The 23522-nt window shown below is 46.0% G+C and overlaps 1 protein-coding gene across 1 annotated transcript; it reads right to left on the minus strand.

Annotated features, from left to right (window-relative positions):
* Positions 1 to 3886: 3886 nt before the first annotated feature.
* EDN2 (endothelin 2) lies at positions 3887 to 14904 on the minus strand. Its single transcript, XM_012545998.2, has 5 exons — positions 14749 to 14904; positions 12382 to 12529; positions 9461 to 9586; positions 7394 to 7498; positions 3887 to 5391 (listed from the first exon to the last, which is right to left on the minus strand). Exons 1-5 carry the CDS (start codon positions 14810 to 14812, stop codon positions 5301 to 5303), a joined length of 534 nt encoding a protein of 177 aa, XP_012401452.1. The 5' UTR covers positions 14813 to 14904; the 3' UTR covers positions 3887 to 5300.
* Positions 14905 to 23522: the final 8618 nt, after the last annotated feature.

Here is a 23522-nt window from a genome sequence, read left to right on the forward strand (position 1 = left end):
CACCTACCTTCGTGGTTTCATTTAGTAGTGCTCCCTACACATACTTTCCAGTACTGTCCAATTAAGTCTACTAGCTTTTCTTTAAACATGACATTCCATCTTCCTCCTTCATATCCTTATATAAGTATTTCCCTGGCCCTACAGTGCACTCCCTCCTCCCTTCCACATCCCAGAATCCTTAGCTTTCTTCAAAACACAGTCTAGGAAAAAAAAAAAAAACACACACAGTCTAGGTGCTACCTAGGACTAGGCATGTAATAAAGACTTAAATGCCTTTTATTCATTCATTTTTTTCACTCATTCATGTAATCATTTCTTCCTCCATGAGAAATTTTCCGAGCCTCCCATTAGTAGCTTTTTCTCTTAAAATTACTTTGTGTGACTTAGTATTTACTTACTGTAAAACATGTTTTTGCACTGGATAGAATGTAAGGAACTCGAGGGGAGGGGCTGTTTTTCATCTCGCCTTTTTAGCTCCAGCACTTACTGGGCTGCTTGGCAATTTGCTGAATTAGTATTAATTTAATCTCCTTTCCTGCAATCATGGTATATTGAATTAGAAGATCAACTTCAAAAAAAGCTTAGAGAGCACAATGCCTACTTGGAATACACTAGGCGCTTAATAAATGCTGATGTACAGATGGATTGATTATCTAATTGAAATTCCTCCCCTCATTTTGCAGAGGAGGAAACTGCGATTCTCAAATAGGAAAATTTTTGTCCAAAATAACATAGGGAGTCAGTCACAAGGTTTTTACTCAGACTTAGGACTCTCTGAATTTCATTTGGGAATCTGTTCTTTGGTGGTCACAGGGCTTCAGTAGTCCTGGGCAAAGGGCCAGGAGTTAAAGTTAGGAGTCCCAGGTTTGAATCAGAGCCTTGACATTTGCTATCTCGGTGAATTGGAAGAAATCCCTTCAGTGGTCTCGTTTCCCCTCACCTGAAAACACCATGTCACCTCTCTGAGAGTTGTAATAAATATAAATATAAATGCAGCATACTACATTTGAGCATATGCAGTAAATGCAGGGCAGTTCTAAGCCTGGTGGGCTAGGTCCCAACAAGGATGTGGAGTAAAGGATGAAGTTTTAGAGCTGTGTCTCCCTCTACTTGTTTTGTTTTGGTTTGGTTTTTTTTGTCTCTTTCCTTCCCTTTGCATGGGAGACCCAAAGGATCCCAGAAAACTGGAAAACAGCAACAATAACAGCAACCCAGAACAGCTAAGGGGATTCAGATCCAGACAGTTCTCAGCTGGGTATGTTGAAAGTCAATCCCTAAAAACGACCCCAAAAGGATATAGACTGGCAAAAATTTGGAGTAAAAGACTTCCTAATCCTAGGTCAGTTAAAGGCTTGGACCATAGAGACATTGCTCAAGGTGAACAACAACAACAACAAAAACAGGTTCAGAATTAAACTAAATGATCTGTGAGTTGACCCTTCTGTAGTCCAAAAAACTGGAGTCTTAGAGATGAAGACTTTTCTTCTGGAGAATAAAGCCTCACAGAGCTAAGCCTCTATGGACTGACAGATTTCTCCACTTTTGGAAGAAAAGCAGCTGAAGGGTTTTTCTCTAGTCTGCTGACTGGCTATGTGAAGGGCCTTCACTAAAAAAGCTGATGTTTAAGTATCTGGGCTCCAGATTAAATTAGAGATGCTGTTTGGAGAAGAGATACCTCTCTGATGAGGATTCTTTTTTTTTTTTTCCTGAGGCAATTGGGGTTAAGTGACTTGCCCAGGGTCCCACAGCTAGAAAGCATTAAGTGTCTGAGGTCATATTTGAACTCACATCCTCCTGATTTCAGGGCTGGTGCTCTATGCACTGCACCACTTAGCTGTCCCACTGCTGAGGATTCTAATTGAAACTTCAGAAGCTGGTAGCCAAAAGAAATTCCATAGCCCTATACCCAAGCATGACAAACACAAGAGAGTCCTTCCTGGCAGACTACACACCATTTATGGGCTGTGTGACCCTAGGAAAGTCATTTAACCTGTTTGTCTCAGTTTTTTCAATAATACGACAACATAAGGTTTGTGAGGATTAAATGGAATAATATTTGTGAAATGCTAAGCACAGTACCTGGCACATTATTCATAAATAATATAGAATTGTTTATTCCATTCCCTTTCTCCTTCTCCATCTCAGAGGAAGCAGGTCCAAGAGGATCTTACTGGGTATTAATTAAAAAACAAACCAACCAACCCCAAACACCAGCAGCTTTAGAGGCACAAGTTGTCCCTCCACACATGCATCCTGGTCCTGTGTATTTCCTATTCGTATACCCCATTCATGTAAGTTCATCATAGACATAACCTGTGCTTCCTAAACATGTTGACTTTTCCCTTGGATACTAAGTATACCTATGGGAGAATGTGTGGTGGGTTTTTGGGAGAAACTGTTCTATTGCTACTTTTGTAACCATGCTATTTCATTAAAAAATCTTTGCTTTGAACTAATTGTATCCTCTGGCTGACTAGAAAAAGCAAACACTTGGTGGGGGCTCCTGAGCAATGATTGTTTTTGTGTGGATGCAGACCCACAGAGCACCTTGCACCTGGGTTTAGCTTTTTGGAGGGCCCCATGCAGGGGGGAAGAGGAGGTGCCCTCAGGTAGAAATAAAGCGTGTTGTGACATTGTGACTCTGATCCCTGAGTTACTCAATCCTGCATGCCGATGGAGCGGGGAGAGGGAAGGGGAATCCTTATTTTCCATGTGATGAAAACCGGGGCTCCAGAAGCAATTTGCTTAAGGTCACACAGTAAATTGGTGATAATTCTAAGACTGAAGCCTGGGCCTTTTGCTTCTCAGATCGGAGGGCTTGCACAGATACTCTGTAAACTCAAAAACTATATAAATATGTATAAGTGTCTACTTCCCTGGGCAGCCAATCCGCCCAGGCTCCTCCCTTCTACAGAACATGCTTTTGTTTGTACCTCTCATAAATGTCAGGGCTCAAAGAAGAACCTCACTCAGAGACCCTCTCCTTATTTGGCAGATGAGGAAACTGAGGTTCAGAGAGGGAAAGGGACTTGTTCAATGTTAGAGTGGCAGAGCTTGGATGAAAGAACTTTGCTCTGCAGTCCCAGGATCTGGGTTCAATAGTTACCTACTATCTTGGGGGTTTGGTAAATTCCTAAATTTCTTTCAGTCTATAATAAGGGGCTAGACTAGAGGGCTGCTACGGTTACCTAGTTCTAGCTCCAAATAGATAAGGATCACCCTGTGTTTTCCTGACTCCCAGACCAGTCTTTTCCATCACATCCCAGTCTCATACATTTTCCCTTCACATCTTATCAGAGCTGTGACTAGGAAGGTGACACCGGGGCTTTGTCCTATGGCACTGACAAATTAAGGAGATTCTCTTCCTCATGGAATTCTCAAGACCACAGTTGCCAAGCAAGATTAGCCTCTCAGAGCTCTCTCTCTCCCAACCTGTGCTTTATAGTGTGACCTAGCTCCTTCACCCAGCCCTATCCCATAGTTCATAGTTGCACTCAGCTCCTGGGAACCTCCCTCCCCTCAGCCCACTATGGAAGGAGGTATTGTGATAGAGCTCTTGGCAACTATCCATCCTCTCCTGACACAGCTGTTGTTACTGTGCTGCTACTGTGGCCTCTGAGCCGTGGAAATTGGACCATACCTTCACCCATGGTTTTTACCTGAGAGAGCGGGGAGGGGTTCCTAATTCTTTTTCCTCATCCCTGATCTTAAGTTTCCAGGGAAAGGTTTCTACACCTTCTCCCTCTTTCCCCACCCTCAGCCCAAGCAGAACCTTGCCCACTGGAGGCCCCTGGTAAATGTTTGCTGAATATAACCCAGGTGAGCTCCTTCCTTCACCATCCACCCTTCCTCCTCCCACTCTCTTCACCTCAAGAAAGGCCAAGAAAATCGTTTTCTATTTATTACAAACAGAGTTTTTATGTAAACAATCCAGTCATTTACAAAAAATAAATATTTGGAATGATTGTAGTGTTGTAACAAATAATTTATATACAGGCAGGGGAGATAAGGCACTTTTTACTTCATGCCAGTCTTTGGTTTAGTTTAAGGAAAAGGTAACAGTGTCTTGGAGGACGAAACAAGAATAGAATTGTGCAAAGATGCCAGATAGGGAGATGGATGGACAAGGGGCAGATGATGGGTAGACTTGAGCCTGGACAAGCAAAGCCTTCTGGCTCTGGGGGCTGGGGTGACTTTGGTACCCAGTATTTCCCCCTACCAACTTCTTTTACATTTTAAAATGAACACAGAGGTGGAGTAGATGGAATACAGGAGACTCAGAGGGCAGCCCTGGACTTCCTGCTCAGTCTGTGCTGAGATCAACTGCCCCCCAGTGAAGAGTAAAGAGGGGCTACCATGAGTGGTTGTCACTGTTGCTGGTGAGCGTCAGACAGGTCCTGGCCCAAGGCTGCAGCTTACCTCCCTGATTTTCTCTCTCTTTCATCTTATTTCTCTCATTCTTTCTCTTTTCTTTCTCTCTTTCTCTTTTTCATTTTCTGTCTATCTGCCCCCTCCTCTCTCCCCAAGAGTTGTAGCTAGAACAATATCCATTATTCAGAATGGAAGTGAGGTCTGGCTAGTCCAGGAAGGACAGGATGCTCCAAGTGATCAGAGTCTCCTACCTAGCTCTGTGTCTCCTACTCACAGCCTGGCACAGACATAGTAGAACCTCAGCAGGATAGAACATCTAGGACTGAAAGATTCCTTAGAGGCTGTCTGGTTCATCCAAGCCCCTCCCTTTTGATGTTTCAGAAGAAGAAACTGAAGTCTGAGGAGTCTTGCCCCAGTGTAAGTAGAAGAGTCAGGATTTGAACCCAAGGTCTTGTGCTTCCAATTGAATGCTTCTTCCACTGTATCACATTGTCCTCTGAAGGAATGAAAGAAGGAACACGGGGCAGAAAAGCATCTTGGTTGATGAGCAACGTTGGAAGAAGGGCAAGGAAGAAAACTAACACTCCAGGATAGGCCTTCCTGCTGCAGTCTGAGCCTGGGATGGAATGACTTTGGGCTTCCAGGCCAAATTGTCCAAGTGTACCCCATGAGTTGGCACAATCCACCGTGGACCCCTCTAAGAGTTGCCCAGGATGACGTTACAGGTCCCCAGCAGCAACAGCAGTTTGGAGGTGGGGAGCTAGGGTGTTCAGTGTCCAGCACCGTGTCCACCCTCCATGTCAGGCTCCATTGTCCCACATGCCCTCATGCTGCTTTTCCAACTTTCTTCCTACATACATCTAACTGGACCAGGAGTCTGGAAGCCCTTGGACACCTGGGTTTTTTCAGGCCAATGCTGCATTCCCTTTTTATCGCTTCCTCCTGTGAGACAGAAGGTTGGGTCTGGCACCTCCTAAAGACTTGCGTTGCCACAAATGCTCTTGGGATTTGGCGATGTCCCTGTGGATTGAAAAGAGCTGACTTAGAAGTTTGTACATTCAGACCCTGGAAATAGTACAAGCAAAACATCTTAAACTTAATTCTAGGAAGAAGCCCAGCCTATAGAGGCAGTGAAGTCAGAACCTTTTCTTCCCAAGAATATGTTAGAAGTGACCCAAGGTCACAACTGGAATGCCAAGTTTGAGTTGGGACCTGGACATTTCCTAAATAAGTGTACATGAGCCAGGGTTTGAGGTAGGTCTTCTTTCCATTAATATTATGGAGATATGAGAAGGGGAGATAACACTGGAGCAACTCTTTGAAGTCATTACAGAGGGCCTTGAATGCCAAATTTTGGGATTTGGACTGAAAATAGAGTTTCTTAAGGACAAAAATGATTTCTTTGTTTTCTTTTTTTTTAAAACGTTCTTTTTTTTTTTATCCCTTGTGCCTAGATGTTTTTTTTTTTTCTTTTTGGTGTAAAGATCCATAAGATGAAGAAACCCTCTCTATCAATACTGAACGGTAATTACTCAGCCTTTTCAGAGTCCTAAAGAGTTGTCTGGGAGCAGCGAGAGGTTAAGTGAGCTGTCCAGAATCAGAGTCACTATTTATCAGAGATGGGATCAAACCCTGTTTTTTTTAACTCCAAGGTCAGTTTTTTGTATATAATACATGATAGAGTCTCTATACCCAGCCCATACTAGGTAATTCAGTTCAATAAACATTTATTAAGCATTGTGCTAAACGATGGGGATACAAAGACAGGCAAAAGATAGTCCCTGACTTCGAGGAGCTTAATAAATGTTTGTTAACTTCATTTGAATTAACCTTTTCCTTTGGGACAGGGGAACCTTGGATCTGGGAGAGCCAAGGAAAATAGTGAGTCATTGAATAGAATCACGAAATCTCTGAGGTCAATTGGTCTGATCTGAAGGTAAATCCCCTCTGCAACATTTATAACAAGAGGTCATTCAAATACATTTTGAATACCTCTAGAAATGGGAACACTCACCATCTCCTGACCTAATCCAGTCTTAGAACAGCTCAAATTGTTAGGATTGTTAAAAAATTGTTGCATCAACCCAGTTTTTGCCTCTCTGCTGTTTCAATTTAATTGAAAAAGCATTTGTTGTTCTTACTACAACAAATTAAGAATTATGAAAGTTCTTAGGATACAAAGACAAAACTGGTTATTGCCATCCTTCAGGGAGTTTACATATTATCTGGGGAATCCCTGTACACAAAAATGTAAATATTCTACATATCTATCCATCCATCCATCCCTCTATCTAGATAATGTGCATATTTTGCAAATGTGTATATTTGCAAAATTTGTGTGCAGATATGCATGTGTAAATATATATACAGATATACATATATACTCTCTCTGTGTGTAGGTGTGTGTATAATGAAGTAATTTTGTGGCATTAGGGAAATAGCTCAAAAATAAGGGTTTACAGAAAAGCCATCTCTAAAATGGAGCAGTCCCTTCAATTGCTCTTATTTCTTTCTTCTGGGGTCAAACAAAACAAATCTTATTCACTTTCCATGGTAGCTAGGTGGCTCAGTGGCCAAAGCAGAAGACCTGAGTTCAAGCCCAGCCTCAGAAACTTAAATACTTGGCAAATCACCTCAGTTTTATCATTCGTAAAATAGGGGATAATAACAGTCCATCCCAGGGTTATTGGGAGGAAAAAATAAGAGAATATTTGTAAAGAATTTTGTGATCCTTTAAATGTTATATAGGATATAACTGCTCAGGATAATTATTATTAAATCCACATGAGAGCTTTTCTAATATTAGAATACAAGTTTTACGGCTTCCCTGAGTCTTCTCTACTTCAGACTCAGCACCCCTGGAAGCTCATCTTCATCTAATCCCCATGAGCTAATCTGGCTCTACCTTCTCTGGACACCCAGACACTCCTCAGGGACCTTTCCAAAACTCAGCAGTCAGACTGTCATGGAGTTGAAGGTGTTCCAAGCAGAGCTGAGCCAAGCAGGGGCCATCACAACTCACCTTAGTGCCCTGAGGAGCCGGCTGCCGGCAGCCGCCCTTGGATCCTGAAGAAGAGAGGTTGCGGGAGGCCCGCTATGGAAGGTCATCTTTGGCTTAGCCAGGTACCTGAGGGAAAGAGAGTCTGTGTGACTGACTGTTGCTATGATCACCTGGCATCGGGCCTGGAGCTTAGGGCAGCCCTGGCCCTAGGCAGCTCAGGCAGTTTGGGAGCTCCAGCCCTTGGCTACCCAGTACACGTGAACTCTTCCCTGCACCTGAGAACCCTCCCAGGTGTGTGTGTATTCACTGAGAAGTGGAGGGGGGGGGCAGGAGGGAGAAGGAAGAAATCCTGAATTACTAAGAATTTGTTTTCTATTTCTAAAAAAGGAAGGTCATTCCTTATCCTTCCCATAATCTGTCTACAAAGGCAGCTTCCAGCCTGGGCTGCCTCCCTAGGCCAACTGATCTGCTTGTTTATTCCCTCCAGGAGAGAAAGTGTAGTGGATTTGGACTCAGCAAAAGTGAGTTCAAATCCCATTTCTACCCCTTAATATCTCTGGGATCTCAGCAACTCACTTAACCATCCTGGGTCTTAATTTCCTCATCTGTAAAATGGGTGGGTTGGACTAGATGACTTCTGAGATCCCTTTCTGCCCTTGTAACATTGTAATAGAGATGGTCAGAGATGGAGTCTCGAGCAGGTGTCCAAAGCCGGCCCCAGGAAAGGTCTGCTCCTCCATTAGCCCCTAACACGTGACCTGTTATGGTAGGCTCTTTTAAAATACTTGTTGATTTAAATTGGCTTGATTTTTTTTCTTGTTTGCAATGAGGAAACAGACACAGAGCTACAGTGAGCTTGTGACAGAGCTAGTGGCCAGCCCGAAAAAAGGCGATCTGAACCCTGACCTAGGACTCTCCAAGGGAATGCTCTCAAGTCCTGGTTCCTTTCTCCTCCACTCCCTCCATCCCTCTCCCTGAGGCTCCTGAGGACTTCCTGGAGGAGGCAGAGAAAGCCAATAGTTCTGAGATCCCATGGACCTCCCTACTACCCCTCCCATTCACTTGAGTCATAGAGGGCTTTTCCAGCCTTCTCATGCAATGGCGATTATGCTAGTCTTAGAATCAAGAAGCTCTCAGTACAAATCTTGCCTTAGATATGCAATGTGACCTTAAGCCAAGTCACCCTTTGGGTGTCAGTTTACTCATCAAATGAGAATATTTGTAAAGTGCTTTGTAAATGTTACAATAAGAATGAAGAGGATGGCAACTAATGTTTATACAACACTTGCCATGTGCCAGGCACTGTGCTACTTTATAATCACTATCTCATTAAATCCTTGCAACTATCTACATTCTACATTTGAGGAAACTGAGGCAGACAGCAGTTAACTAATTTTTCTGGGAGTCACAGAACTAGTACATTTCTGAGGCTGGACTTGAAACAGGTCTTCTTGCCTCGAAACCAGCCCTCTTTCCATCGGACCACCTAGCTGCCATCATTATTATTGTTATTGTTCTTATTATTATCACTGGCACCCTCCTCCTTCCAGCATGTTTGTGAGCCAGCTGGGGCAGGGCCTGTCAGCTTCCTTTGACAGAAAAGGAGCTGTTGGGTGATTTGTCCTGCAGCTAAGTGGAGGAGCTGGGATGAGAATCCAGGCCTTTTGATCCCTACTGTTGCAAGTGAAGCACAGGATGCTCATTGGATGTGCCTCAGATATCGACATTCTCTCCTCAGCTCCGTTCCCTCAGGTTCTGTAAGAGCCCTGAAGTCAGTGCTGAGGAAGCTGGGTCCTAACCTCCCGGGGGAGGGGGGCTGACTTTTGCCAAGGCTAACACTCTACCTGGGCTCCCCACTTCCAGAATAGGGTACTAACACGAACCTTATGGCCCATAAGTGGATAAGACTCCTGGCGTCCAAATACAAAAGTTTCTACTTCCATACAGAAGGGGACCTCAGCTCTGAGTCCCCAGTGAGCCCCTTTCCGGGCCTCGGGAGGCCGGCCCTACCCTTGACTTTGGGGCCCAGGGACCAGCCTTCCCTGCAGAGCTCCCCGCTGATTTTCCCTCCCTGCAGCAGGTCCTCACCTTGGCTGGGGAAGGTGACAGAAGGTGGCACAGGTGTGGTCTCTGGAGCTGGCACACTCACACCTGCTCAGGGCTCGGCGGCGGCGGCGTCTTGGCGGGTTTCCCAGGCCGTAAGGAGTGGTCTGTCTGTTAGCATGGGGAGAAGGGGAGAGGAAGAGAAGACAGGGGGAAAGGAGAGAGAAGGGGAGAATCCAGTAAGCCGGGGTTCTGTAAGTAAAGGCACATCTGCCCAAGAACCCTTCCATTCTGCCAACAGGGTAGCCAGGGAAATGGAGGAAGGGTGGCAAAGCGGGCATGGACCTCACAGGCTCACTAGGGCACTCCTGGATCCTGCTGGCACTGAGACAGCCTGAGGAGTAAGGAGAAGAGGGTTCCAATCTTACATTGGAAGCTCACTACCTGCAATACCCGAGGGTCATAGAGTCATAAAAGCAGTTCAGACACTATCTAGCCAAACCTCATTTTACAGATGAGGAAACTGAGACCAAAGAGTTTAAATGACTTGCCCAGACACACAGGTAACAGGTAATTCATGGTGGTGGGATCTGAACTCACTTTATGTTCCTTGGACTCAATTTGCTCTTCTAAAAAATGAGAGGATTATATTAGATGAACTTTGAGGTCTTTACATTTCAGTGCGACAGATCTGGGGCACTGGAACCATGAACTCTCAACTGCTGTGACTGGCTATGTGACCATGAATGAGCCATATGCCTCTGTGGGGCCTCAGTATTCTCATCTGTGCAGTGGGGAGAGGCAAGCTAGATCCTGGGTTTAGAGCTAGAAAAGACCTTAGAGATTCATCTCATCCAGTTTACAAATGAGTAAACTGAGGCCCAGAGAGATCAAGTCACTTGCCCATAGCATCAGGAAGGAAGTATCCGGGATGGATTCGAACCCATTTCTAAGAGTGCTGTCAACTCTGAGACTCATGCATTCCATGAACACCAGAGGGAGCCCAGACTCAGCCCCAGTCACTGCCCCAGGCTATATTGGAGGGAATTCTCCAGCTCCTGGGTGGCCACCTTCCCCAGCAACGCTCAGGTCAGGGGTCAGGGGCTATTCGCCTACATTAACTTGCCAGTCTGGGCCTTCTAGTCACTCAGGGCTCCCAGGGTAACCTTACCATCTGGTGGGAGAGGGGGGAGGTGCAGTAATGACTCAAAGAATCACTGATCAATCAAGCATTGATTAATTATGATAACCGGAATTTACTCGCCCCAGGCCAACCCTCTCCCTATTGCACAGAAGGGAGAATCAGCAATTCAGCACCTCTCCCCAACCCACCTCCGGTGGTGGGCATGCTGGCTCCCAGACAGAGCTCTGCCTTCTCATTACTGCCGGAAAGAAAGCAGCCAAGTTCCCTGCCGAGTTTCTCTCTCAACTCTCACCCTGGCAAACAGGGAACTCCTGGCAGCCCAGGTGAGCCCACACCCAGGGTGCTGGGCCTCTGTTTGGTCTGCGAGGGCAGAGACAACAACAGAGTCACGTGGGTCGGCAAGGTCGCCCAGGCTGGGCTGGCAGGGAGCTGGGGTGGGTGGAGACAGGGCAGTGAGTTGGGCTGGCTTTCTCACACTGAGGCTGGGCCGGGCTCTGCTGGGAGGCGGTCACCAGATTTTGCCCTTGCCAGGGATGTGTGTGTGTGTGTGTGTGTGTGTGTGTGTGTGTGTGTGTGTATGTGAGAGAGAGAGAGAGAGAGAGAGAGAGAGAGAGAGAGAGAGAGAGAGAGAGTTCCATGGCCCGTGGGTCAAGGAAAGGCCAGAGGAGACCACCCTCTCACAGCCCGCAGACCCACAGAAATTGGCCTGGAACTTTCTGTCCACAGAATTGGCATCCGATATAGCCAGAATCACTTAGACAGTAAGCAGAGACTGGCAAAAGCATTCTCCAAGAGTAAAAGGGTTTTGAATGAGATTAAGTATATCTAGAGGGAAGCTAAGAGCTTCTTCTTAGTCAAGTGACAGTGGCTGCCTTTTGCAAATAGGAAGAAAGCTACTTAAGTATGGTCTCTCAGAGTTCATCTTATTTAGTCAGTATTGTGGAGAGAGCACTGGCCTAGAGTCGGGAGGACAGACACTTACTAGCTCTGTGACCCTGGCTAAGTCATTTAAACTATCTACCTCAGTTTCCTCAATTGTAAAAACGTGTATAATAAAAGTACCAACATTGCAGGATTGTTGTAAGAATCAAATATATGTTTAACGTTCTGCAAACCTCAAAGTGACATATATATGCTAACTATTAATAGGATTATTTCTGTGATTATTATTTACAGATCAGTAAATTTTGTCCCACAAAAAAGAAATTTACTTGCCCAAGGTCAAAACTTTAATCAAGTAGCAAGTAGATCCAATATCCTAGGTTCTTGGTATTATTGCCTCAGTGGGATAAAATTTAAAGAAAGTCTGTCAGGAGACCATGAATCCCATCTCTGATGTTTAGAACAGAGGGTGAAAGATTTAGAAAAAAAGCTTAGAGTTATCTAGTCCAAACCTTTCATATTACATATAGGGAAACTGAGGCTCAGAGTAGTTAAGTGATTTGTCCAAGGTTCCACAGGGAGTAAGTACTAAAGTCAGCATTGGAACTCAGACCTTTTGCATAGCCATGATTTCAGTCTGAGCCTGTTTTCCTAGCCAGTGGGGGATATTAATCCATGTAGTATCTTCCTCACAGGAATATTGTGAAAAGGTGAGAGTTGTGTTACTATTCTTATTTTCCAGGGCTTTGAATTTCAGGAGCCTTTGTATCTCTTTTCTTCTCTAATAAGAGTCTTTGAGGCAGCCGAGCCTGAGCCTGACGAAGCCCTGCTCTAAAGGCCAGCTCCAGAGGGGACCCACGGCTCTCTCTAGTCTCTCCATCCCAGGCCCCTCGCACCTCCAGTCCCCAGATCCACCAGCTTGCTGTGGCCGTCCACTTACCCTGGCGTGTTCACCCAGATGATGTCCAAGTGACAAAAGTAGACGCATTCCTTGTCCAGCCAGCTGTTGCAGGAACATCTCTTGATGCGCAAGTGGCTGCTTTGGTCTCCCTTGGCAGGTACGGATCCTGGAGGCAGATGGCCCTCCCCTACACAGGTGAACCGAGGATTGGAGAAGAAAAACAACTTAGATGTCTATGGTTTTGTCAAATGTACAAAGTGCTTTCTTCCAAGCTGTGGCCCGGGCTGGGGAGTACTAGTTCTCCCATTTTACAAAGGAGGGAACTGAGGTTAGGTAGGACCTGTATTTTGCCCACCATTACTTTCCAAACTAACGAGCTGCCTCCAAGCCCAGCACTGTTTCTGCTGAACCCAAGCTGTCTCTCTGGGAGAAATGGGTCAGGTCTGGTGGCTCCTCCCTTTGCCAACCCTGGAATGTAAATGGGGCTGGAGCCTCCCTGCAGAGGATTAGGGCCATCTCGGCCTGCCTGGCAGGTCTGATTGTAGCAGCCAGCAACATGCTGGCTCTGTCAGGGCTCTGAAGGCCCTCCCTTGCATAATCTAGGAAGTTAGAAAGTTCACATTAAGTGGAGGGAGGAAGACACCCTAGTAGTACCTGAGACCAGGAAATGGGCAACAGGCAGCAAAGGAGCCCAGGGAAGGAGGGCATGCTGATGCCTTATGCCTGAGGGTCCGGGAGGGAGGGGTGGCCGGCCACTCATTTCTGGCACACATCTTTACATGCATGTATACAGAAGAACCCTGGGCCAGGAACAGGATCACCCCATTCTACACAACTGGGGGATTCCGGTGCTGCATTACTGATGGCCCCAGCTTCTTCCCAGGAGTGTATTCTCCCCCTCACGGGCACCAGATCTGTGTACTGGTCATGAGGGTGCAAGGGACACCATGCATTCTCCCCCTCACCGAAGCTCAGTTTGTGCACTGGCCACAAGGGTGCAAGGGGCACCCAGAACACCTGGGACCCCCCAGCTAGGCTAGATGGTCCTTGTTCTCCTCCCCCACTCAGATGGTAGACTGCTGAGGTTCCAAGGGAGTAGAAGGCTGGGTTGCAGCCTCATGAGATTAAGTAGCACTGGTGTAAATGCAAGGGGAGCAACTATGGCTGGTGGAGGTGGGATAGAAACTGCAAACAAGAGAGCAGGAGGGAGAGACACCGAGATAATCGGGGCGCAGACTGCACCAGACATATGCACAGACACAAAGCCCAGCAAATGCAGGAAACACAGGGGCTTCCAGACACAGGTAGACACAGAGAAAGAAGCAAATGGACAGATGCAGAGACGCACAGAGACAGATGCGCAGACACACAGAGAGGGAAACCCGGAGCCAGACAGATGCAGAGGAATGGAGAGACAGGCGCAGAGACACACCAAGACAGATGCGCAGACAGTGAAGGAGAAGGAAACAGAGACAGACGAGTTCAGAGACGTGGAGAGAGGGTGAGACACGCAGAGACAGACAAATGCAGAGACATGCGGAGAGAGGCACAGAGATATACACAGACACACACAGGGAGTGAGACATGCAGAGACAGACAGATGCAGAGACAAATGGCCAGACATGCAGAGAGTGAAACACAGAGACAGATGCAGAAACACGGAGAGACAGGTACAGAGATACACACAGACATGCAGACACACACAGAGACAGAGACAGAGACACAGAGACAGACAGGCATAGAGACAGCTGCGCAGAGAGTGAGACAGAGAGGTGCAGAGACACGGAGAGAGACTCGCAGAGACATGCGCAGAGAGTGAGACATAGAGACAGAAAGATGCAGAGATATGGAGAGAGAGCAGAGAGCAGAAGCAGAGACAGAGACAGATGCACAGACACACAGAGAGTGAGACATAGAGATAGAAAGATGCAGAGACATGGAGAGAGAGAGAGCAGAGACAGAAGCAGAGACAGAGACAGATGCGCAGACACACAGAGAGTGAGACTTAGACAGAAAGATGCAGAGACATACGCAGAGACACAGAGACAGGCGCAGACACACAGAAAGTGAGAGATAGAGCTAGAGAGACGCAGAGACAGAGAGTGAGACACGCAGAGACAAATGCGGGGACGAACACGGACTGAGATAGATGCATAGACAGGGGCAGGCAGAAATGCACTGACGGGCAGCAGCAGCAGCACAAGGAAGACAGGGCAGAGACATGCAGAGACCCGCGCACACGCGGAGAGAGACACGGAGCGCGGAGTCAGGGAGAACCTCTGGCCGCCGGGGATGGCGAGCACACGAGGTGTGGGGAGGCATGACGGGGGCGCAGCAGGGGGCCGGGGCCGGGGCCCAGGTTCCCGAGCCCTCCCCGGGAATGCGGCTCTGGGAGCCGGATCTCACCTTCGTGCAGGAAGAAGAGGAGGGTGAGCGCCACGGAGCACCAGCGGGCCGAAGGGGTGACCATGGCGAGCCCAGGAGCGGGACGGGAGCGGGAGATCTGCAGGGAGAGAGCGCGGCGGGCAGGCGAGGCTGGCGGCAGCCACCTGTCACTCTCAGAGCCCGGAGCCCTCTCTGAGAGCCTAGGCTGCACCTCTCGATCTCTTATAGCCGCGCGTGCGGGGAGAGCGCCCCGCCCCTGCCGTGGGCTGGGGCTCGCCCTGCAAACCTGGCTCTCGAGCCAGTCCGGGCAGCCCCCCCCTTCCCCTCCCACCGGGCTCATTCCAGCGCCACAGCTCACCCAGCCCGCACCGCCTCCCCTCCCCTCCCTCCTTCCCCTCTCCTACCCCAGCTCGCCCTGGGCCCCAGGAGCTCAGCACCTCCCTATGCACCCGGGCTCACCAACCCATCTGTCCACACGCTAGTTGGAGGCCCCTGGGTGGGTGGGAGGGGGTGCAGAGGCAGCAAACCTGTCCTGGAAAGCCCGTGGGACTTCCAAAAAGGAGGTCTGCGGGGGCCCAGCGGGACCTTGGGCCTCAGTTTCTTCATCTGTCAAATGCTGAGCTTGAATGGAATGCTCCCTAAGCACCTTTCCAGATTTGATTTTCTGTGTTCCATTCTAAGATCTCTCCCAGGCTTGGCCTGCTAAGTGCTTAATGGGAGGGTCCTTCTAACCTTCTACTTTCTAGATGCTAAAGTCCCTTCTATATTTAACATTCTAAGTTCTGAGACTTTCCAGCTCTGACAGTCTGTGTAAGGCAAGGGGTTCCAGATCAAGAAGCAGATTTCAGGAGGTTTATGAACTTGTAAACCTTCAAAAAAAGGAAAAGTTCTTCCCTAACTTTTGGCTTTGTAATTCTGTGTGTGTGTGTGTTTTTAAAGAGGTACATAGACTTTACCAGTCTGCCAAAGTCTACAAGTCTGCCAACCTCACAACACACAGAAATCAAGAATCCTTGATTTAAGGGGTCTCTTCCACTGGCTTTCTTGGTTTTGTGTTCTAAGGGCCTTTCCAGTTCAGATGAATTCCCTAATCCTGAGTCTGGAGAGGGCAAGGAAAGCACATGGGGAGAACCTCTTCTCTTATGATGAGGGCTCAGGGATCTATAAAGGAAAAGGTTCTTTCAGTGTCCCTCAGGAAGTTTAAACCTTCCATCATTCATGGAAAGCTCACTGATTTAAGAGTAGGGAGTCTTGGCTCCTTTCCCATTGACAAGAGGACACGAAAACTGCCCATGTCCCCCTGTATAAATCATGGCTGCTCTCTGGGCCTCAGTTTCTCAGTATCCATCCCATTGGATCATATGTTCCTTGAAAGCAAGGAATGTATTGATTTGTCTCTTCCTGTCTCCCAGGGCTCAGAACAGCATCTGGCACATGGCAGGGAATCGCTGTTTATTGAGTTAAGCTGAGAGGATTGGACATGCTTTATAGTTCAAACTTTCTCAATCTATCCCAGTTTTTGAGGGAAGGAGAGCTTGTGGGAGAAAGAAGAGAATTGTAGGGGAAAACTAGGGAAGGGCAGAGATGAGAGAAGGACAATCTAGAGGAAAGATGTGGGCTGTGAGATAGAGAGGATGTGAGCTTCAGGGAGAAGAAGAAGGGTTGTCTATGGGTAACAGGAAGAGCTCTAATGGAAAATTTAAAAAGGGAAGTTGTATGAAAGGGGATGAAGGACAGAAGCATTATTATTCCCATTTTAGAGAGGAGGATATTGAGCCCAGGTTAACTACGGGTGAGTGCCTGAGCCAAGAATCAGATTCAGGTTCCCCTTACTCACCAAATGATACCATAGGCTGTCCCTATAATGATCTTTGGAAAGACTTGAACTGAGGAAGAAAATCTATTCTGAGTTTCTTTGAAAAAGAGAAATCTGAGGGACAAAGAAGAGCTTTCCTCTCTCTCAGTCCCGCAGATTTGCGTGGACATAGCAGACAATCGCTGTTCTAGGGGATAGGAATTGGTAAAGTATGGGTCAAGGAAGAACATTCCAACAAATTCTATGGGGAAATGATCCTGCTCAAGGAGGAAGACCAAAGTTAGAAAGAAAAGGGGGATTGTTGGGTCTGGATCTGTGGATGTGATGCCTCCCAGAGACAGCTGCTCCTGCTCCTTGGGGCTCCATGGGGGAGGGAGAATCAGGCCCCGGGGGTTGGGCTGGGAGAGGAGCCAGTCCTACCAGGCTGGGCTGACCCTAGTGCATCAATAACTTTTATTTGCCTTTGTCATTTATGAGGGGAGTGTTTATGGCAACAAATACATGGGAGAATCCAGTTCTTCTAGATAAGGCAGCTAGGGGGCGTAGTGAATGGAACCTTAAAATTGAAATATTCCGATCTAAGTGTGAATCTCATGAAGTATCTTCATATAAACAAGATACTTGTTTACTCACTGGCCCTTAATAAATGTGCATTCACTCTCTCTCTCTCTTTTTCTCTCTCTCTCCTTCCTTCCCTTTTGTTCTCTTCCCTCCTTTCTTACTCCCTCCTCTTCTCTCTCTCTCTCTCTCTCTCTCTCTCTCTCTCTCTCTCTCTCCTTCCTCTCTCTCCCCTTCCTCTACTTTTCTCCTCTCTTCTCCTTCCTTCTTTTTCTTCCCCCTTCTTTCCCCTCCTTTTCTCTCCTTGCCTTTCCTTTCTTCTTTTCTATTTCTCTCCTCCTTTTTGTCTTCTTCTCCTCCTCCTCCTTCTTTCCTTCTCCTTCTCCTCCTCCTTCTTCTTTTTCTTCTCTTCCTCCTTCTTCTCCTCCTTCTTCTTTTTCTTCTCTTCCTCCTTCTTCTCCTCCTCCTCCTCCTTCTCCTCTTCTTCCTTCTCTTTCTCCTTCTTTTCTTCCTCCTTTTTCCTCCTCCTCCTCCTCTCTAAATCACTTTATGTGTCTTTCTTTCTGTGTGTCTCTTGTTTCTGTATGTCTCTGTCTCTGTCTCTCTATCTGTAAATCAGTTAATCTCCCTGTGTTTTATTTTCCTCCCCTGTAAAATGATGGAATTGGACCAATGTTCCATGGCCTCTGAGATTCATTCTGGCTCTATGATAAACCTTGCATGTATGTATGTGTTTGTGTGTCTGTCCATGTGGGCAGGGTGGGCCTGGTTTGGCAAAGGAGTGTGGAACATTATTAAGCAGCAATGTTCTGGTGCAGAGCTGGTAATATTTAAAAGAGGGGGGTACCTTGGCTGAAGTGAGGATAAGGTGGGTCTTCTTGGGCAGTGGGGGAGAATACGTTTGCAGTGTGTTTAGCAATAGGGTTGGGAAGTCTAATCCAGGCCAGGCAGCCTGGAAAAGGGAGTAAGTAGGGATAGGGCTCTAAGACAGACCGACCTAGGAATACAGCAAAAGCAGCTAGTCTTTGACCAGCCTTTCAGCTAGGCTGTGAGGTGCTAGAGGAAGACCATGTTTAGGTGGTCTTTCTCTTCTGGTATCAGTTCAGGATTCTGCATGCCTCCAAAATTATATCCAACAGTTGCCTTCTTGTGAGGATCCCTCCTCTTCGTGCTGGGGGTACAATATCTCTTTGTCTCTCCCTGTGGAAACCCTTCCCTCCTTTCCTGGTTCAATTCAGGTGCTGTCGTCTCCTGGTGAAGCCTTTGCTGAGAGATACTGAAGGGAGAAGAGACCAGAGACATGGAGATATTTATCTTGAAGAAGAGAAGCTGGGGTCAGAAGGTTCTGATGGCTGTCCTCGAGTCTTTGAAGGGCTTTCATGGAGAAGACAAGAATGGAATGGACAGAGCTGGCCTCTAAACCAGGAAAAGGCTGGGTTCAAGTCTCATTTCTGACATATCCCGGGTGGGTAATCTGAAACTCAATTTCTTGGGTACTTTCTAAGACTATCAGTTGTCAAGAAGGAGCTGTCTTGCCTTGGTAGAGGGATCTTCCTCTTCTGAGAGTTCCTTTTATGAGTGAAATAGCTCCAGATCTAATCCCAATGCCTCATGTAGAAGAGGGATTAACTATATATATATATATATTTTTTTTTTTTCTGAGGCAATTGGGGTTAAGTGACTTGCCTAAGATCACACAGCTAGGAAATGTTAAGTGCCTGAGATCAGATTTGAACTCAGGTCCTCCTGACTTCAGGGCTGGTGCTCTATTCACTGCGCCACTTAGCTCTCCCTGGGATTAACTATATTCTGCTGATCCCACAGGGCAAAATTATACCTTTATTAACATTTGGGGCTATCTAAAAATTCTGTGAAGCAGTGAGGTCTCCATCTTTGGTAGAGGGAGCTTCCTCTCCGGGAAGTTCCTTGTGCCAGTAAAATATCTGCAGATCATGGAGAAGAAGAATTAGCCAAATTCTACTTGGCCCCACAGGGCAAAAACTAGGAGCAGGGGTAGAAATTACACCCTTATTAACAATTGGAGCTGTCCAAAAATGCTCTGTGAAGTAGTGAGGTCGCCATCATTGGAGGTCTGTAAGAGTAAAGTGATTGACCACTTGGCAGGTATGTTGTGGGGGGATTCTTGGTCAGGCTTAGTTCAGTCCTCTGAAGAACCTTTCCACTCAGGGATTCTGGAATCCCCTTGTTTTGAATGAGATCTCTTGGGGGCAGCGAGGTGGTACAGAGGATAGAGACTAACCCTAGACACAGGAAGAAATGCATTCAAATATGACCTCAGACAGTTGACATTTACTAGCTGTGTGACTCTGGGCAAATCATCTAAATCAGTTTAAAAACAAAGAAACCAAAAGAAAGAAGTGATCTTTCTTAAATTTTCCTAGAGTCTGGATCTTGCCTTTGTCTTCACTCCAAACTACTTTGTTCTATACTCACTGGTTTATATTTCACATCTTCTCTCTTAACCTATAAGCTCTTTGAGGGTAAGGAATATTCCATTTCTCATCTTTGCATGCTTGATGGCAAACATTGGGCTTAGTGCATAATAGGTGTTAATAAATGCTTAAGAACACATTAGATTGTAAGCTCTTTGAGGGGAGGGACAGTTCTTTGCTTTTTTTATTTTTTGGTATCTTCTGCACTTAGAGCAGTGCTGGACACATAGTAGGTGCTTACTAAATGTCTATTGAATTGAATTGATCTGTTAGTGACCCATGGGGTCTGAGCTAGCTGCTCTGAGCTCTCTACTCTAGCTCCTGTTTTGTTTCCCACATGCTGTGTGATTTTGAGCAATCCCCTTGCCCTCTCTGGGGCTCAGTAAAGAGGCCTCTGTGAAGAGAAGCTTAGTGGGAGAACAGAAATCCTTTCAGGACATGAAGAACCAATGGCCAAACCGGGAGGAGGGCCAGAGGGAAGGCTGTGTAGCGTCTAATCTTGGGACAAATGCTTCAAGCTTGGAGAGTACAATAGAGGTGCTGGAAGCACAGAGTCTGGGAAACATAATAGGAGATTTAATTCCTGGGAGAGGAGGGGAGGAAAGCCTGGCCCGGCTTGGAGGGGGTGACGCCACTGGCACTGGTGATACCAGCTTGCTGGCCCCCAGAGCCTTGTAGGGGATGGACCTGAGCTCTGGGCTGGCCCGGCCCAGCTCCGATTTCCCTTCTTCTGTCCCACTCCAGGTGATTGGGTGAAGAAAGAATATTCTTGAAATGGAGATGGCAAAGCTGAGCTGAGCAGGCCTTATAAGACAGAAAAGTTATGGGAAAAGGACTCAGGCTATTGGAGACAGGAGACTTCCAGGTAGAGGGAATTAAATAGAGTTAAATATATATCCTACAGCACCTGAGTGCTTTCGAGGTCCATGTGGGAGCTGAACAAAGGGGCAGGAACACGGGCAGCTTATGTCTACCAGAACAAAGATAGGATTTCTTTGCACCCAAAATAGTTCACTCTGTGGATGTGGCTCCTAAGTGCCAAAGGGGTGGTGCTCTTAAGGAGAAAGTTGGCTGAAAAAATCCTGGGCAGAAAATCCAGGTTCAAATCATGACTCGGCTGTTTGCTTAGTTATGGGATCTTTACCAGTTCACATTTCCACCATGAGTCTCAGTGAGAACTCTGTAAAATGAGGGGATCCAACCTACTCATCTTTGATGTCCTTTTCTCTAAGCTGTATGCATGTTTTCTATGCAAATGGTTGATTGCATGTTGTCTCCCCCATTAAAATGTGAGCTCATTGAAATCAAGGACGTGGGGGGGGGGGCTTTCTTTGTATCTCTAGTTTAGTACAATGACTGGTATACAGTAAGTGCTTAATAAATTTAATAATTAATAAATGCTTGATAACTGAATGACTGAGTGAACCCTTGGAAGAGAATGCTACGGATGTGTTCTTAAAGTCTGACTGGACCACATTTCAAAGACTGGCCTTAACTTATATGCTAAGGACCCCATGATTTCCTAAGAAGGCTATGCTAAACCCTATTCTGTGCCATGGTGTTGATTGGGAAAGAAAACAAAGACTGACTCGTTTCCCCAAATCCCCTCTATGGGTGGGGCCCCCTGCGATTCCCAAGTATTTGTCAGATTTGGGGCAGACAGATGTCACAGAGTCCCAAAGGACAAATACATTGATAAATCAACCCATGGAGAAAGGACTCCATTCACAACTATGGACAGTCAAGTCCTTGGAAGGGTCCGTGGAGAACATTGAGATTCTGGTGAGAGAAGGAACTTAATGTCTTGCTGGCTACTTGGAACTACATTTCCCATTCCACTCATCTCTGAGAACTAGGCTGTCCTCCCAAAGAGTCATTTCCCCCCAAATCTCACAACACTTACGTCTTACAGATAGGGACCCGAGACCCAGGGAAAGGAAAGAATTTGACAAATTTACATTGCTTAGTAAATTATGAGGGTAGAAGTCACATGCATTTACATTCACTCACTTACCAATCAAGACAGCTCAGCTGCAGAAGGGGCTTAAACAGCCAAGCCAGTGAATCCCCCAGGCAGTGGAGACTTTTTTTTTTTTAATTTCTGGTGATCTGGTCCAGAGGTACTTTTATGGAGAGAGCAGGAAGTGAGGTTCCCTGCCTCAGTAGGGAAGATGGGCAGAGAGAACCATTTCTGTGAGGTAAATAGCATGACAGCCAGGTAGATCACAAAGCCAGTGGTTTGGTTTCTGGGAACAGAAAACAGACCAGGAAAGTGCTCTTGAGGTGCCTGGTGGAGTGGGCACAAGGACCTAAACTTGCGAAGAAGTTACATGTGTTGGGCAAAGCTTCTGGTCGGGTATTAGAACATTTAGATTCTAGGCTCAGCTCTGTCCCTGGCTCAAATAATAATACCTGGCATTTCTATAGTCCTTGAAAGTTTCCAAAGTACTTTATCTAGGTTCACTCAAGCAAGCCATTTTCTTTTTCTGGGCCTCAGTAAAAATCCTCTATTAAATGAAGGTGTTGAAATCTAACTCAGTTTCAACTGATCAATGATGGACAGAAGCAGCTACACCCAAAGAAAGAACACCGGGAAATGAATGTAAACTGCTTGCATTTTGGTTTTTCTTCCCGGGTTATTTTTACCTTCTGAATCCAATTCTTCCTGTGCAACAAGAGAACTGTTCGGTCCTGCACACATATATTGTATCTAGGATATGCTGTGACATATTTAACATGTATAGGACTGCTTGCCATCTGGGGGAGGGGGTGGAGGGAGGGAGGGGAAAAGTTGGAACAGAAGTGAATGCAAGGGATAATGTTGTAAAAAATTACCAAGCATGGGCTCTGTCAATAAAAAGTTATTTAAAAAAAGAATGAAGAACAAATAACAACAATAAAAAAATAAAAATAAAATAAATTAAGGTGTTGCCAGTAGATATGTGGTCAGAAGATATTAGTAAAGAGTTTCCTAGACATGAAAACATCCTTATGAAAAAATGCTCTAAAGCAAAAACAAGAAGATAAATGTAAATGAAAACTACTCTGAGAGGCAAAGGTGATAAATGACAAACAGTGTAGAGAGAAGGGTCCATGGGGAATCAGGCATACCAATACATCATTGGTGGAATGGTGACTCAGCATAACATTTCTGGAAAACAACTTTGAACTACTAGATAAAAGTCACTAGAGTTGATGTCATTTACTCTAGTGATCCCACGGTGGTGCATTTACCCTAAAAAGACTAAAGAGAGAAGAAAGTTCCACACATACCAAAATATTAACAGCAATACTCTCTATGTTAGCAAGAAACTAAAAACAAGAAGGCAGGCTCCTATTGATTGGCTAAAAAAAAATGTACATATGAAAGTGTTAGACCATAAAGTAAAGAGATGGCTGGATAAAGTATTTATTAAGTACTTAGCTCTGTACTAAGTGTTGGTAATAAAATACAAGTAAATAAGTTGGTCCGTGCTTCCAAGGAGTTTACATTCTAGTGAGGAAAGAGAGATGTTTAGGAGAAATGCAGATGTTTAATCTATAGCAGATTGCTTGCTGGCTTGAGGAGGGGGGAGAGAGGAAAAATGTGGAACACAAAGTTTTGCAGAGGTGAACGTTGATAACTATCTTTAAATTGTACCATGTTTTACCTATTATATTACTTGTTGTCTGGGAGGGGAGGAAGGGAAGGAGAGAGAAAAATTTGGAACACAAGATTTTGTAAGAATTAATGTTGAAAATTATCTTTGCATGTATTTTGAAAAATCAAAATCTAGAAGAAGGAGGAGGAGGAGGAGGAGGAGGAGGAGGAGGAAAAGGAGGAGAAGGAGGAGGAGGAGGAGGAGGAGAAGAAGAAGAAGAAGAAGAAGAAGAAGAAGAAGAAGAAGAAGAAGAAGAAGAAGAAGAAGAAGAAGAAGAAGAAGAAGAAGAAGAAGTAATTCTGAGGGCGGATTGTTGGGCAATGCAGG

The sequence above is a fragment of the Sarcophilus harrisii genome, chromosome 3, assembly GCF_902635505.1.
Source record: "Sarcophilus harrisii chromosome 3, mSarHar1.11, whole genome shotgun sequence".
In the NCBI taxonomy this organism is placed as follows: Eukaryota; Metazoa; Chordata; class Mammalia; order Dasyuromorphia; family Dasyuridae; genus Sarcophilus; species Sarcophilus harrisii.